Source organism: Cariama cristata, unplaced genomic scaffold (assembly GCF_000690535.1).
Source record: "Cariama cristata isolate BGI_N322 unplaced genomic scaffold, ASM69053v1 scaffold43018, whole genome shotgun sequence".
In the NCBI taxonomy this organism is placed as follows: Eukaryota; Metazoa; Chordata; class Aves; order Cariamiformes; family Cariamidae; genus Cariama; species Cariama cristata.
The window spans coordinates 35,493-53,716 of record NW_009632515.1 but is presented as its reverse complement, the minus strand read 5'-3'; the positions used below and the strand labels follow the sequence as shown (position 1 = coordinate 53,716).

Below are 18,224 nucleotides of genomic sequence, written 5' to 3'. Positions count from 1 at the left end.
GAAGCCTTTTGTGCAGATGTACCTTGACAGCTGACTATCTTAAACTAAATTTGAACAGCAAAATTATTTAATCCTCAGAATATCAGATTTAAATCCTCTCCAATATTGCACAGACACACGTAAAGAGATGACCACTTTTGCCATAGCTTCAGAGAAGGCAGATAAAATAAAAAACAACAACTAGCAAACAAAGAAAACTTATGGAAGACAACTGAAATTGACCAGATTGGCATAGAAGTTGTGCTACTTAAACCAGGAATTCCCATTTTTTTGAGTATGCTTTTTAATATACCATAAAATACCAACTATTTATTCACACTATCTTTTACTATATTGCATGTAGCAGATTTATGTAGTTTGAGTTATGATTATTTAGATACTTGCATTTATATATTTCTCTTCCACGCATTTGCAGGGATACTGGACATGTTTTATTTTTAGATTATACATAAATATGTGATTGCACATGGAACTGAATGGCTTCAGGCACAAACATATGAATACCTGCACAGTTCCTAATAATTCATAAACACTCTATCTTACAAATTCATGGACTTCAAGCTTTCTACAGTGTTCAGGCAGATAATTAAAATGGGCAGTCCACCAACAACATGTTGGAATATTTTTTTTTCTATCTTTCCCAAATGTGATAAAACAACTCTAAATTTTAAACAGTTATTGACACAAGACACCCCCACTCAGTGGAATTTTGAGACAAACTTATAACTCATATAGTGTCCACGTCAAAAATCACCTCTAATGAAAAAGCTACATGTGTGGCTAACTGGTTCACCTGCCCATTCCGTCAATTACAATTCTTTATCTCCATTTATATAAGTACAAAAAAAAAAGTGCTGCATGACAGATAACGCAAACCAGAAAAAGCAAAAATATTACCACAGCACTTCTACTAATCTGAGGTACTTCCATGATCATGAGAGCCTCCAAGGGAACTACAAATAGAGGAAATGCTACAATGATCCAAACGGCTGCTAAAAGAGAACTTACCTGGATTGTTTTTATGACTGCATCCTCCTTTGGCAGCAGAACACAGAAATTGGCAATTATTAAGAAATGACAATTATTTCTTTTTTTAAATTCTTTTTATGTTAAAACTTCCTCCTACTTTAAACTGGGTATTACATTTTGATCATGGTAGCAATAGAATTCTGCTGACTCTGCAGAACATCTGCAGAGTCCAAACCAAAGGAGGATTTCTGCAGCTGCCTGACTTGTATCCGGTGTTTTTATTTTTATTAAAACAATAGCTAAAATTTGCTCATTTCACTAAAGATGTATAAAAGGACAACTACTGCTAAAGACACCTCACAGTCTGAAAGCAAACAAACAAAAGTAAAGTGAAGATTACAATCAGATATACATGCAGACATGGAAGAAGTAATTCTAGTAATGAGTGCAAGTGCTTAAACACTTTTTCTCTCCAAAAAAGGCATTTTAGGTTTCCCTCTGTTGGATGCCAAACTTATCTGGTTATAAAACTCTTTAATGTTCACCTCAAGAACAATAATTTTAGCTTAAGAACTCAGTAGCTAAATTCATTTCTTACTGCAGTTACAGACACTTGATCAGCTGCAGAATTCCATTCTCATAGTCAGGTGTGCCTTTGAATATGTCCTGTTTAATTCAGCAGCATACCACCCATGAGTCTAACCAAAACACATATCAGTTAAGCAGGGCTGAAGCAGAAGCACCAACTGCTGCAAAGAGGCAGCATGAAATCCCTAAATAAGTCATAACCTTGGTATTAAAAATGGGAAAGTTACTCACACAGAGAACAGCAGACAGCTACAGGGGAATGGGAAGACTGTAAAACTGTTGTTGGACAACAGCTGCAAAGATTAATTTCAACAGCTGCCAAAAACACCCCTCAGTGAATTGTAATGTATCTCCAGAGAGTTATTTTCCAGTTCTAAAATCTGTATTGAAAAGCAGGAGTCTGATTTCTCACCTCGCCTCCCCCAAAGGAACTTTTGTTCTGCCACTGACTTCAATACATAGGAATTATAATTTAAGAGCAAAAAAGATGACAAAAACAAACTGTGCCATTAGACTGTTTATGTGCACAAAATATGGAGATTGAGAGGGGCTAGCTGCCAAATTCAATCTGAGGTCAATATAGTGATGTTCATGTGCTTATGTTCCTCTGACAATCACTAAATTTACTTTATTGCAGAGCTACAGAAATGCAGTGATTCACACTGAAAACTAAACTACTGAGAACAAGAAGAACTGAAAGGCTCTCACTATTTTCAGGGTCTGATTTCTGAAGAACCCACACTGTCCAACTTCCAAAGATTTTATGTGTTAAGTTTCTTTTTTTTTTTAAATTTAAGCCCTTCACTAATCCAAGCCTTGCAAAGGGGAAGCTGAACGCATATTATTTTAAATCAGAGTAGCAGAAAAAAAATAATTAAGACATAGTAAATATAAGAACTACCCAAAACCCCAGTAATTCTACCCTCCTTGTATAATTCATGTAAGAAACAGATGTAAAATGACTTATGAAAGCTACTTTAATACATTATTAAGTAAACTATTACACTTGGTAATCAGCCTGAGTATCTCAAAAACTGTTTAAGGTCTCTCAAACCTTTTCAACAAACTTTTTATAAGACTTCTCCACTGTAGCCCTGCGTTTTGCTTGCTTATGCTGAACTGCCACAAACAATTCTGAAGTGACACTAACAACTTAGTACAAGCAAGATATGAACAAATCCAACAAAAGACAAAGTATCACATTGGTGAAGTATAAATTCTGTTATCAAACAACATTTATTGTAATAATTAATAAATTCTGAAATTAACAACTATGTCAGACTCTCTTGGTTGATTCCCCTAGCACTAGGGTACTACCACTTTCTTCACATTATTTTCAGTAATTGCACAACAGTAGCCACATACTATTTTTTGCAACACTTGTAATTTCTGGCTTTCAGTCAAATTCAGTTCAAATGGAAATGAACCTCTTAATTACATATTTTACCAACAACAGAGTTTTAAGAGTCCAAAATTCTTCAGCCAATGAAGAGCTTCTCCTGCTGTCAGCAGTGGTACGGCACTGTCTCCCAGCTCTGCCAAAGCACAGGATTTTGGGCTCAGCAGGGTGTGCAGCGATGGGCCTAGGTCAGCAGCCGCACTGCTGACATCAGGCTTGCGTCTGTTCATCAGGAGGATGAAGGCTAGGAACTCCCAAAGAGCTAGGAGGATCTCTCCAGAATAAAAACTCGAGATCAAAGAAGCCAGCAGAACGAAGAAGAAAATTTGAGAATCCTGTGGCCTGAAGCTCTATCATTGTAAAAGTTTGAGAGCTGGTAGATTCCTGCAGAAGAGCACAGAAAGCAGGAGGGACCTGGGAAGACCTCTCTCCCAACTGTGTGAAAAGGTCCTGGACAATCTGCCTACAGTTGAGGGCAAGGACAAAACCAGATTTCTCTACTCTCTGCATATGTCCACATCTGACCAGAACCTCCAGAAACAGGATCAACAGTTGAATTTTAATGCAATCTGGTGTTTTGGAAAGAATTTTTAAGACCAGCAAAGAGCGGGAGAAAGCAGGAAGCATGGAAAGTCTGACTTAGGTTTAACTGTACAGGAAGCACAATGAGAACTCAAGGTGCTCTTCTTTCTGATGAGAAATATTCAACAGAGTGCAGCACAGTACACAGTGAGCAGCAGAATACAAACATCAGGGAAACATTATCTAATAGTTTTTTTCCCCCCATTACTTTTTCCCTTAAAAAAACAAAACAAAGAAAAAATAAGTAGCACAAAATGGTTTTCATTATAATGCTACACTACCTTCCTGCTTTGGAAATCCTCAATTTCATAAAACAAAGCAGAAATTTCAATTTTTCAGAGCTATAACTACCAGAAAACAAGTTATCCCCTTTTCATTTATCCAATTCTATAAATTTACAATGACTATCTGAACATGTTTACATATCGCCCTTCACACCAAGAAGCAAAACATGATCTACTTTTTGCAAATTATGTAGTTCCACATAAACAAGTAAAAGCTTCATGATATTCTGGGCCAGTACTCACCTTTAGAAGTTTCCCAGTGTACAAAAGAATCAATTAAGGACAATCCTTGTTTATAATAAAATGTGGTTAATTCTAGCCAGTCTGCTTCCAGTGTACTAATAACTGCCCCCTTTCTTGTTACTTTCATAGACAAAATGCCTTCATGATAGGTCCAGCAAGTAGAATCATCATCAAAAACATTGAAGACTGTATATAGCTTGTCTAAGAAAAGAAAAAGGAAGAAAAATGAACCTCTGGAAGACAGTACTGCAAAATAAAAATATTATTAATCTCTTATTTCAGCATGGTTTTCAAATTTTAAAAACAGTTTTAAGAATTGTTTCCTGGTGCGATTATATTCAGCTTGAGCCCTAAACACACTCAGGATGAAGGGGTTACACTCTGTGATATGAGAAAAAATTTGATCATATTACAGTTGAGTTGTCATTGGACCTTTCAGGTAGGTGGGTTTTACACTGAGAAAATATAGTAGAGCTAAGAAAAACCCAGTGGAAACAGGCTTCATTTCTGCTACACATGGAACTTCGGACTATAAATATTTGAAATTATTCTAACTGAAGATTAAAGACAATTTTCTAAATTTTTAAATATTAGGAATGTCTTGCACCATACTGATTTTTATCCATCATTTTCTGAAGATTACTTAAGTACTGGTATAATTAGTTATTTACTGGAGTTTCCCACAAAATAACTGATGACTGTGTGAGTCAGGCATACAAAACCTGCATATCCTCAAATGCTTTTCATATCTAGGCATTAATACAGTGTTGTTACAAAAACAGAATCATAAAAAAGCATTCATGAAAAATCAAAATTCACAAATCCATAGCATTTTAGGAAATCACTGGTGACAAGTTATGAAGTCCCAGCTATGTAAACGTATTCTACAAACACATTCACATGTATGTCACTGCTGTGGAGAAATAACACATAGCAATTACCAAAAATTGTTCTCAGATTACCTAATACTTCAACATTTGAGCAGTCTAAATCAACACAAACCAATCTCTAGAAAGCAGAGGTATTCACATTGCCAAAACAAAGGAATTTAGTCTAGATGACCCCACTTAAGATGCTGGTTTCTCCAGGCTCCAGAAATAAGAGGGTGATTTCCAAAGTAGGATTTGGACTGTAAGTAGTCTGAATCAATCTCTGGGAGAATTCCTCTGTTTTGAGAAGTGTTACCACATCCTCTGCAAGTGACATCAAGTGCCTGGAATATGGTACAAGATAATTCAGGACAGCATTTTTAACTCTATCAGTAAGAGATGACCCTTCTTTCTATATAGTTTTATCACCTCCACAGGTGGTTGTATTAGCATGAACTTGTTTATCCTGACAAACCTTAATTTCCTTTCCCATATACTAAAGTGAGATCACTTTTCTGTTTGTTCTTCAGAAAAAAATAATCACGTTTCCTCAATACAACTATTCAATTGCTCATGTGTATCAGAAATTTGCATCTGTAAGCAGTGTATTTATAAATAGCCAAAATTCATATGTTATGACCCCCAAATCTGGAACGCAAGACACAGTTTTGCATCTTTTGAGCAGGCCTGAATAGAAATGGCATACTGAAGTGGCAGTACATACCTACACCGATGTAAGACTTTCTTTGAAAATTCACATCAGTATTTTCCAAAGTGATGGTTACATTACAACATTTACAATGAAAGGTAGTTAAGTTTTCAGAAGTTTTGTCCTACGAACTCCAATAACTTTACTGAGTATTTGACTAGTATAGAAAAACCTGGCATATTCTTTCCAAAGCTTTTTGAAGAATTTCCTGAGAACATTGCATGTAGGGGATGCACTGGTTGCTAATCTACCTGGTCAGACCAGTCTGCACAAAGCTTCTTAACAGAACTAAGTTTTCTGCTTTTTACTTACAAGATTTCCATCTGCTACATATAGCAAATCCACTATTTCAAGCTGTAAGGAAGGAGTTAAGCTTTAACAGATCATGCTATAAAGGCTCAGTTGTACAAGAACTGCTTTAATTCAAGTGTTAAAAATAAGAGGGACATTGATTATCTCAGAGCTTAGAGTCATTATCCTGACAGTACAAACTGGAGAGGGTGCTTAACTCTTAACAGGAAAGTGAAAAGGTTGTTTTTGAGAGCAATTAAAACAAGTCTGGCCCATCAGGGAAGAACTTATTATGTCAAAATGCAACTTGACATGAAAGTTTCATGCTGCTTGCTTTCTACACAATACTACCTTGCATTAGTTCTCATGCTTTAGACCACATCTTCCTTTTCACCCTTTCTTCCTAACAAGCCAGGAGGCCTTAGTGCTTCAGTATCAGAAGTCACTGTTTCAGGCAGTCTCTCACACAGACTGCACTAAGTATCTCAGATTCTTCTACAATTAAGTTTTCTACCACAGCACCAACATTTTTCAATGGTATTTTTCCTTCTTATACGACTTTTTAATGCTTACTTTCCTCTAGTGCAAATTCATTTTGTAACAATTATCCTCTTTGATTTTATGGTCAATGCATTAATTTAAGTGATCTCTTTCAGGATGCTTCTTGAAGGCATGTTAACCAGAAAGAATCCATTATGAACGGATTTGTTTGCTGTACATTATGTGAGCTGACTAGAAGCACGTAAATTACAGCTCTAGCTGGAAGGGGCTCTCTTTGTTGTCAGTTTTGAAACAGGCAGAACTGGAATCGTAACATATTCTAGGAAATCCATTACATGTTTATGATTTAATATTAAGTGAAAGCTATATGCATTGAGGAAAAGGTTTTAGAACAACTGCATCCTTCTAATGGAAAAAAGATTTTTACTGCCACATATCTGTTATACACATCTAGCAAAAAGGCTATCTGTTCACACTACATTTAAAATCAGAATTACACTGTGGGCAATTTTGGGGGGTTTGCTTAGGTTTTTTCCTTTTTCTTTAAATTACAAACTAGAATTTTGACAGCACATTTATAGTATTTTATATGAAAACTGAAATATCATATTAATATATTACCACAGTTGACACATACATAGAGCAGAAGGTAAATACTTCTTCTGTTTCTTCAACTGGCAACTTTTTTAGAAATATGTAGGCATTTAAGGAAGATGCATCTTCCAAAGCTGGTATTTGATACAATAGAACATGCTGTGCTGCTACTTTTTTCTAACACCATCTTAAAATGACAGCTCAATAAAATACCTCATTTCTGCAATAAACAAGCAGCATTTATTACCATCTCCTTTTCTTGGTTTAACAGGGCTGACTTCTTTTCCAAACTGGAAATCTGCATCCTGTAACAGACTGCTTTCTCCTTGCATTTCCTCTTCTATCCCACTCTCAGATGAGTGACCACTCAATGTCCCTTCATTCCAGTTTCTATAGGTTTCATCAGAATTTTTTCTTCTGTGTTCCCTATTTCTTTTGCCCAGCGCTGATTCCAGTTCTGCACTTCCATCTGTGCTTGTTCCATTACAGGCTTTAGGTTGAGGAAAATGTTGCGTTACAAATCCCACAAACTTCTTTCCTCTTTTAGCAGCTTCGTTAACCTGTATTACAACAGAAATTTATCTGCATAGTGATTTTAGAATTGCATGTAACTTTTTTTTTAAAAAAACCCCACATTCTGTTTAACTAAACTGCTGATTTTCAAGGACATAAAGACAAACACTGTACTATAGGAGGGTGGCTTGCCTTTGTACGCTGCCTGTGTTTCAAAAGTAAATGGAAGTCTTCCATCATGTCTTTGGACTCAGGCCAAGGAAAGGTGGTCAACATGGGTCCTGACTTCAGTGTATACAAAGTCATTCATTTAGAACAAATCCGAAGTATTTTACTTGCTGTGTCATAGTGATAAGCAGTATACTGGTGCAATAAATAGTACTGTTTCTCTGAACATGTGATACTAGTCATACTAAAAATTAATGACCGCTAATACTATAGAAATAACTATTTGTCACATGTCACAACTCATTATCCCCTGGTTTCCTTAGAGGTTACTCAGCTTCACTATTACTGAAAATAGTGAAGTAGCAGAGAAAGGGGGGGGGGGGGGGGGGGGGGGGAACCAAAAATTAACATCTGCCTTCAGCCAGTGGTGGGTCTTTTTCTCTGCACTGAAATCTCAAAATACGACTGTACAATATGTGCCACCTGTGGGATGTGTCTGTTCTTGGAGACACAAGTTTTTTTTTCTGGGATAAGGAGTCCTGCCATTTAGGAAGGTGATCCCACTGACACCTTCTGCTACAAGCTCCCCTGTGCACCAAAGTCTTTCCAGGAAAATACAGAAACCCCTGCCCGGAAAGAAGAAATCACCTGAGAAGCACTGGATTAAGTGAGGGCAGAGAGGGAAGGATCTCTACCCAGTTAATTCACATAAACTGTCCATCAGGAGAGTGATAACACTCAAATAGCTGATGGTACTAAAACCCCTTTTTAGTACCACGATAGACTGAAGTGTTACTATTTACCACCACTACACAAGCACAGCAATGATATGATATGCCAATCACTGTGATTATAGAGAGATGCTGCTTCTAAGACAACCAAAATAATTTTAAATGTGACAAGCAACATGCAGAAAAAGAAGCAATATGACAACCTTTTTCCTGAAACGCCAGAAAGTTTTTTTTAACATCTGAAACAATAAGAAAGAGGCTAATTTTTTACTGGATTACTGGCTCAGTCTTTTTAAAACACTGGGAGCCTTTAAAAAACAAATTATTTTCACATACTACTTCTGTACCAGATTTGCTTGCAAGATGGAATCACTGCTAATTTCAAGTGTATTTTTCCTTTAAATGTTTGTCTGGCACGCTATACAACCAACCTGGCAATAGACATATAGTATAAATGTATAATCCTATTTTAAACACCTGAAAATTTTAAAACAAGCCATTCAGAATTTTTAAACAACTCTGTGATAATTTGAAAGATCACTGAAGATCTCCAATATCCTTTTTCCTCTACTTCTTTCCTTGGCAGCTAATGTAAAAGATATCACTAACTCTTGTAATAACAATAGTTTCCTGTTTCGGCAAGTCTTCAATTTTGCAGAGGAAGTTAAACACAAAAAGAACTAAAACTAGAGCTTGCATTCCAGTGGAAGTTCAGTTTTCTTTATCTATACAATATTTTCAAAAGCTGTGCCAAGTAAATATTTAATACAGCTACTGTGTATTTTGTATTTCTGTTAAAGAATGGAAAAATCTTTCTTAGAAATTGAACACATTCACAAAGAATACCTTAACCCAGAAAAACAGAAAACTTCAGATTTTTTTTTAAAAAAATGTTAATTCCAGAAAAAGCTATCATACAAGCATTTTATAAAAACTGACTGAGAGTTTGGACCTGATTCTGCTTTCAGTGGTGTAAGCAGCCAGTCTCCCAAAGATTTTCAGAGCTCAGTACTAAATCCTAATTAGTACTAAATTAGAAAAAGCAACTAGTAAAGAAAAGACTTTGTAGCTTCTATAAAACGAACCAAGGTTAAAACTCAAAACTAAAACACCATCAACCACTAAATATAATGTACATGTATGGTAGAAATAAAAATCTGAAGAGAAATTCGAAAAAAGGCTCCATTACCTTTTCCAACAGTTCTTTCACTACCTCATTTGTCAGTGTTTCATACATTAAAGGACATTCCTCAATCACCAGCCTGGGGTGCCTTTGTCCTCTGGGTGCTGCATGCTTCTGGCTAGAACACGGAAAGAAAGCAGTCTTTGTCAGCAGTTTGCTGCTAACTTGGGCAAATGCTTGCACATAGAATTATTTTCTTTTGGAACAGTCAGGAATTAAATCCTGGCAATGCTGCTTCTTCCTTTTATTTAGAACTCAGCAGTTTTTGGTGTTTTGTCCTGTTTCTTACACAAAGTGGCAGGTATTGCATATTACAATATCAGGGTAAGAATATTAATATTTAAGAGGAATTTCATGTGAAGACTGTTAATAGACATCTTTTAGAAACAGGTTTATTGACAGACAGCCCTGTTTTTGTAACAAATGAACCCCCAAATCTCTGAAAATGTAAAAAAATAGAAGTTTAAGCTATAAATGTAGCAAGCACAAAACAGGTTCAGTTTTGTAGAAAACACACTATGAATAGAAACAGTACTTTTACACTGTTAACATCCTGCTGTTTAGTTTTTGTAACTAAAGCAGAGTTGCAGCCATTGTATCAAATACAGTGTAGGCAAATACTAGAAATACAATGCAATAACAATTGCTTTGGGATAGGTAATGTTTAAATCACAGGTTTTAACTTCCATTTAAAGTTAAAGAATAGTATTCATCATGTTTTAGATAAAGCCAGTCAGGTTATTACTCAGACAACAATACTTGGTGTATATCAATAATATAATGGGTTTTTATTTGCTGTTTGCTTCACACAATCTTTTGCTTTAGAATGAAACATCAATGAGACACATACAAATATAAAAGGTTACTTTCCAGACAGTAGTCAGACAAGGTGTATTTGCCTATAGCAAAACGACCATAGGTACACATGGCACCTGCATAGGAAACTGGGAATCTACACCCAACAGTTTCACATGTAGGCTTTAGGGTCTTGTCCTTCACCTATTCAAGGGCCTAAAGGTTGAAACCACAACTTCATGAGGATCCCACATTGACAGGGATAAGGTGAGCTGTGCGAGCTTGCGTGAGCTGCGTGCTGGCAGCATCAGCTCTTAGAAGCCTCAGCTCCAGAGAGCAAGCATTCTGCTTTTTCATACTCAAGCATTTGCTCACACAGAAAACATTCACTTTGTTTGTAGATGAATTTATAAAGGCAAGTTGTATGAGCAGCAAATACCACAGACTATGCTTGTTTAAGCAACGTGTTTGAGAAGCTTGCTCAATTGAACCATGTTTTACAGAAGCATTACTAGAGTGGCAAGGGGCACCTTCCAATTCATACCCTTCCGGTCTTCCAAAGGAAAATGAAACAATCTTTGTGCATCTCACTAGGACTCAGGAGAGAAAGGGAAGCATGACAGCTCTTAATGCAATAAGAAATCCACTTTTCTAGTTTTTCAAAATAAAAACAAAAGGTTGTCTTCTTTGCATTCAAAGGAACTAATGGTAAAGTTTCTTTCTACATTTTCTTTATGTTCACATGGTGATTACAATGCCATGAAACAGGAGTAATAAACAAGACTATGGAGCTGGAACATAAACACAAACTCTTGACTCTCCCTCAGTATCAAACCCAAGCTTTTGTATGACTTCCAATCACAGAACGATTATTTCCTTATTAAGAAGGAAAAATAAACTATCTGTGACAAACTAATTCACACTATGTCATTTTACCTGAGGAATGCTCTTATGCGAAAAGTGAAAACACAAGTTTTGAAAACGAAGAACCAAACTCAGATATGTGAGAATTTAAAGCAGCTTACTGCTCTCCTAGTGTTTTGTTTAATCTTGTATTTGCTGCAGGTTCCAAGACAGATGACACTTTATTATAAAAATGTATTAAAAATAAAAGGGTAAACTAACAACTTATCTTCTCACAAATTATGATACACAACTTTGGATTTTTGTTTGGACATTTACTAAGGCAAAGTAAACATCAGCCTATTGTGTGCTTAGTATTAATTAAAAAACATTACTAACTTTCTCACCTTTCTAGACAAGGAACAATTACTTGATTGAGGTGCTCATTTCAAGTTGTAATAAATTATACATGTTGAGCAATCCACTTACAAATGGCTTAAAAAAGTAATGGATAAACGTATTCAAATTATTTCACTGTTACCTTAATTTTAATCGTGAAAGTACCACTCGATACATGTGACTTGCAGGGAAATTCCTTCTACGTCCAACTGGCAGCAAAACAGGATGAACAGCTCCTACAACATATCCTTTGTTGTAATATTCTTCCACCTTAGATGCTATATCCAACACAGAACTGATCTTGATAACTTCTGGATTTGAGGAAGCTAAAAGCATTGAAGGCAGAAGAGAAGCACATTATATGTGTATGTCCGTATACTTTTTGGGCGAGTTCCTTTTACATAAACCACACCAATTCTATCCCAAGGCATTTACTATAAAAGCTACAGTTGTATTTATGCAAGAAAAAGCAGATTCACAGCTGATTGAAAAACATTCAACTAGCTGAAGTATGTATTTTCACAAGTTAATATGATCTATTTTTAATCTGTTTGGCAACACTTTCTGTTGAATCTAGCTTTGCCAACCTAATTTAAGAGCTGCATCAACATCTAAACACACAGTAGGTCTGAACTTAACAAGGCAATTATTTTGTCTAGGCAAAGCCTAAAACGTATTGAAGCAGTATCCTTCAATCCTGGTTGTGAGGTAAATTCCCATACAATGAATTTAAGCCTGGACCAATTGGTTTGCTTTTCTTGCAAAAAAAAAAAAAATGTTGGGGATCCCTTAGAAGTGATCTGTGGATTGTAGGCTGATATATAGTCCCAACTCCTTTTTCCAGTAGACCTAAGTACATGTCACCTAAGTTAGTTATGTGGTGTCACTAATTTCTAAGGAGGATTCCTCTGAGTGCATGTAAGCATTTCCAATCAATAGGCAACAGCTAGGTACTACACAGCTATTGGGGGAAGCTACATGAAGGAAAAACTTTTTGGAGAACCTTTTTTGAATGGTCTGATCCACAGCTTTTGCACAGAGAAAAGAAGATTCCACACTGGTAACAGATGATATATTCTGTCACAGTCAGTCTGATTGTCAGTATTTCCTGTTCCCCTCAACTCCAACTGGAGTTGTAGATGCTCTCAGAAAGCAGGAAATCAATACGCATATACAGACAGTAACTGAAGAGTAATTATGCCATCATGTATTTGCCATCATCAAAATTTTAATCCTTTGCAGATAGGAACCCTTACGACAAGATGGCTTGGCTTGGCATTTGATGGTCTCTATCAGTGACCCTTGCTGCAAGTGATGTACTTTTTTGTGTTCTGATGAGTCCCTCTTTGCAAGGCTTTCAGTGCACTAAGAAGAGTGTTCAACTGTCTTAAAGGATGCCTCAACTGGAATTAAGTTACCTCACAACATGTTTTGATATACAAACGTTTTAACATGCTGCTTTAAACACTCCCTTTCAAACCATACAATAAACTGAAAACAATTACATACACTAATTCGCTTTTGATTCTGTAATTTAAAAAAGAATTATATAAAAAAACCACAGATGAATGCAATGGCATAAATCTCACTCACCACTTTGTATTCTTTAAGAGTTAATTTCATGTTCTTACATTCTCGTATCTACCTGCCCTATATTGTAGGTGGGCAACAGCAAGGAATTTAAGGACTTTATCAAAGACACAGCAAGTTACAAAGTCTATCTATCCTACTGCTTTAAACTATCATAAGCCAGATATATGAATCTTTAGTTTGCCTAAATCTTTTATTCTAAAAAACCAAATTAGAACTCTGCTGGTTCATGAGTGATGTGTTCTGTAAACCATCAATCTCTACTCCTTTCCCACTATAAAATGGGGATAATACTGATATAGATACATTATGGAGGGCTTTAAAACAAACACAAACCAACCCACTCCCCCCAAAACTAGTGTTTTACAACACTCGAATACTTTCAAATAGCAACTTTTACTAAAGGTGAAAGAGGAATGGAGGCCTACTTTGCTTGTCACTGTAAAAGCCTTAACAGCTCAGAAAAGCTATCAACAGAAACCAGAATAATGTGTACCATGGGAAATTCACACTACCAAAAAGTATCACCAACATATATATTGATGGTTTATTGCTGATAACTAGCAAACTCAACATATTAGTGTAAACTCTGCCATTCTGTCATAAGGGCCAGGCTGTTGCACTTTCTTGTGCTACCTTGCCTGCCTTTTTCTTTTTTTAAGCAGACAGTACATCACAGCCCTCCCTTTCGTAGACCGATGAAATTTTACCCTTAGTAACGCCTCCATCCCGTGACTCCGTTCATAGTAAATGCAAGAGACACTAAATAGGTATTGAATAAGTAACTGATCTACAGCCCAGAAGCCAAAAAAGCAGGAACGCATGCAACATGATCAGCACTTCACGGATTTTGCAAAGGTCTTACCCATTTTTCACTAAAAAAATTTCCTTCCTGATGTGCTGTCAACAGGTAGCCAAAATATGTCTACAAATAACAGAGCAACAGCTAACTTGCTAGCTGAGCTGTATAGTAAACTTCAGATGCATGATAGTGAAGATGACAACAAAACAGCTACTTCATACATATTCATACTGTTACTCAGAGTGACAAGAACTTCATAGCATGTCATCTTAGTGGGCTGCATCAATATTCCTTCTCTTCCTTAATAGGAGGGTTGTGGAAAAAGCATAAACATTTTGCTTGAGTAAAAGTACTAACGCTATCCCTACCTTATGGTTAAACTGACCTCAAAAAATAACAGCTGTTTTGCTAACCAAGATATGCCTCATGATTGAGACTGTAGAATTTACAATCCTTGACAGGTATTTCAAATTACACTTCAGAGTCCACTGCTCCCTTTCCTTTGTACTATTCAATCCCAGCAAAGTAAAGGACTGGCTATATTTTCTTGTTTGGGATTATCCTGATGCAGAACCACCTCCACAGAACTCAAACTTGATTTTCACAGTAGGGATGGGAGTTATTTTGGGGACCAGGAGGGAAGAAGCCAAGGTACAATACAATGCAGGTAACTAGTTAAGATGAGCAGGGACTCCAGCCAGCAAATTTAGACTACAGCACGGTTGGCCTAATCTGCATCATAGTTTGGGAGATGATCAGAGACTCCTGAAAGTCTCCTCAGCAGGCTCATTTTGACTTCACATAGCATAAATCTGATGAAGCAGAGAATAAGGCATATTAAATTGAAGTAACGCATTTATGCTTGCTATACTTCTATCTTAATGCAGGACACAGGATCTTATAAAGGATACTACAGCAAGCTAAGTGCAGATTTTCTGTTCTACTTGGTGCAAGATCCAGTGCTAACTCAGATGTTGGGGAAGATCTTGCTCTGGAAATCAGCAGACACAGAGTGCTGTGAAGACATAACATAACGTGACAGCGGAGTGATAATTAACTGGTCTAAAGTGACAAAAGGCTCTCACTTAGGTTTCATTTAGACAAAGGATATTCAAGTAGCAACAAGTATGTAAGCGAGTTGATTGGGGTAGAAGGAAATAAAAACCAATAAATAACAAAAAGCCCTACATATTCCCCACAGTACTTTAGCCAATCCCCACACTTCATAAGCAAAGAGAATTCAGAAGTGCCTCCACAATAGTACATACACCTTTTTTTTTCTGTATTCATTATCTTAGCTCTAAGAAGTAGAGACCCCAAACAAAAACTATTTTAAGGTCAAATACACACATAGCTAGAACCATTCGATCAAAAGATACCTGTGTTTACACATCCACTTGCTTATTTAGAAACCTAAAAAAGTTAGGCAACTATCTCAAACTAATCTCACTGTTATGTAGTATTCGTAATACCACAGTAAGTCACTGAAGCTAAGCACTTTTGAATATCAGACTAAACAGGAGAAAATGAATTTTTACTGCTGTACCGATAGGTTACTTTAATAACACAGAGATGCACCTTTATTTGCACTTGTTTGATGTGCTTTTTGTTAAGTCATAGCCACCTTTACAACAAATCCTTTACACAACACTTCCAGAAACCTGTTACTTTAAAACACAGAAAAACTATCCAGAACAGACTATTTAACAACACTAAATGTTCTTCAGTCTCAAAAAAATATTAAGTTTTATTATCCTTTGTATTATCAGTAGATTATTAGGTAATTCATGTACGCATTAGGCAGCCTAGCTTTCTTTCCAGTACATTACCACTATACACCTCTCAACAAAGTTTTGTTTCTTTTTGTTTCTTCTAAAAGAACCAGTGAGAAACTCCTTATTTGTGTAAATAAACAGAACAACAAATACAGTTGGATGTCAAGTACTGTAACTTAGTAGAATGTGGCTTCTATTAGTATCTTGCAGTTTTGCAATGAACAGACTGATATATTTTAAATAAAATTACTACAGTCCTTTAATTTAGGGTTAAAACTAAGCAGAGGCCACATTTGTTTATGAAAAAGTTCCTGAAAATGTAACAAAACATGCGCTTAACACTTTCTTCCCTTTATCAAACCCTTCCACCAACTGCATTTACTTCAAATCCCTGTTATTAAGAATTTCCAGTAGATTGGGTTGTTATAAAATGCAAGTTACTACAAAGTGACTGCAAAACTGAGCTGTCTGTTCTCGGAGGGCAGCCATCTGGGCTTGTTTATGTTTTCAACTTTGTGGAACAGGGAGTTGCTCTGTTAGAGACAGGACACACTTGGGAAGGAAGTATCCCACAGAGCACTGTCTGCCTCTAGCTATGCATACAAATTTTGTTTCATTTCGGTCACAATTTCAAAAGACTATTCAACAACTACAAGAAAAGCATCTGGAAAAAAACAGATGAAACTAAGACTCTTACTAAAATATCTACCAAGAGACTGGGGTGGGCACAAGAGGGGAAGCTACTCCTGGTATACAACTAAGAAACAGACTTACTTCTGCATAAAGTAACAAGGACAATGACAGCCTGTTTTCAGAAGTTGAGTGCATTTTAAAAAACTGTTACTCAGTTAAGGCTCAGGCACAGTGTATTTTGTCAACCATCACACTGAATTCAGACAACCATTACTCAAAGTGAGTAGGGATGGCAGTATGAGACTCACAGGAAACTAGGAAAATCTCATAACAGTTTTTAGCCAGCTTCCTTAACAAGGGCAGTTGTGTAATTTGGCAGGTTTGGTTGTTAAAAATACTTCGGTAGTTTCCATTGTAATTTTATATAAGTGAGGACCTTCGTCATGATTTGTGTTTCAAAATAAGAGTCTTACGTTTTGGCTAGCTTTGATAAAAGTATCTAAAATTTACCGTAAGTCAAACAAGACAGAACTAAGTTAAATCCTACTCCTTGCTTTCTCAGAACAGTAAGGATATAACATAAAAAGATACCTTCTAAAGTAAAATCCAGCAATACATATTCATAAGCAGAATCCGTCTTTGTTTCAACTTGTGGTCTCTTCAATGTAGAAAAGATTTTTCCAGGGCTGGTATCATCTGGGTCTTCCAGCTTTCTCAGTCCGCACCCCATGGCAAGATCTGCAAATGATTAAATCGCAGGCAAAGGTGGGGGGAGCAGCAATATCTGTCGCTCTCACTACGGGGCGGAGTGGGGGAAGTAATCAAATAATTCCTTTTGATTTTTTTTTCTATTAGCTGTAAATCCAAATAGAGAAAAAGTCCGCTTCCCAAATCAAAAAGCAAAGGTACTTTCCATTCATTTTTTATACAGAAACAGTAAGCCCGTGATGATTTCAAGCTACAAACTTGGTAAGTGTAGGCTTGATTTCGCAGCAATGTTAGAGCAGAGATTTTCCATGCCACGTCAATTTACAGCCAGCCCCCTATCAGTGCTCTCTTGCAGAGGACACCAATAGTGCTTTGTTTGTCCTTCTAGACTGACTGGGTGAGGGGGGGCGGTAGGGGGGAGAAGAACTGAAAAAGAAAGTTAGAGAGAAACTTGCCTGTAATTGCTTACCTCCAGAAGTTCTCAACTGCAGTAGAAAGTCAGAGGGGAAAAAAGCACGTTAGTCAGAATGAAAGAATGAGAAAAGAGCCTCAACATGGTTGGAGACGAAAATCATTTCCAGAAAGGAAGTCAGCTTCAAGAGGAAATTGCTTCTGGCATCTCAAAGGGTAGAAAAGTAAATGAAAAGCAGTTTAGTCCTTATTTTAGATTTCAAAGTTTGGTTCCTATTTCCCTTCCACAGGAACTTTCTTCCAAAGGGGGGAAAAAAAAAATCCACAAAAAATGAACAAAGTGTAATACACTGTAATAATGTAAAAATAGGTAGTAATTTCTTGTCAAGAAAATCAGTAAGAACCTACATTGCTAAAATCAACTTACATAATTGGTTTCGATAAACACTGAAAAATGACACTGAAATATTCCTCATTCAAATTAGAAAGACTTTTTCAGTGTTATATATGAATATAGTTACAAGACTTTGTTCCCCATTTTTCATGGGTATTTAACAACTGACATCCTCTTCTCCTCCGTGAGGCTGACCTCAGTTGGTACAGACACAGACTTTCAACATCATTTCCTAAGTAAATTTTTCTTT

General features: G+C 36.4%; 1 protein-coding gene across 2 annotated transcripts in view; it reads right to left on the bottom strand.

Moving 5' to 3' along the window:
• The window catches only part of RFTN2 (raftlin family member 2), a 32,033-nt gene extending 14,570 nt beyond the window's left edge, over positions 1 to 17,463 (bottom strand). Inside the window, exons 1-5 of one of the 2 annotated variants that reach the window (XM_009706364.1) lie at positions 17,053 to 17,463; positions 11,804 to 11,987; positions 9,631 to 9,742; positions 7,268 to 7,589; positions 4,066 to 4,266 (exon numbers count right to left, since the gene is read on the bottom strand). In XM_009706364.1, the coding sequence (XP_009704666.1) occupies positions 4,066 to 4,266; positions 7,268 to 7,589; positions 9,631 to 9,742; positions 11,804 to 11,987; positions 17,053 to 17,191 (958 nt within the window). In that variant the 5' untranslated portion in view covers positions 17,192 to 17,463. The remainder of the gene's footprint in view (positions 1 to 4,065; positions 4,267 to 7,267; positions 7,590 to 9,630; positions 9,743 to 11,803; positions 11,988 to 17,052) is intronic. The other variant, XM_009706365.1, reaches the window with a different exon arrangement.
• Positions 17,464 to 18,224: the final 761 nt, after the last annotated feature.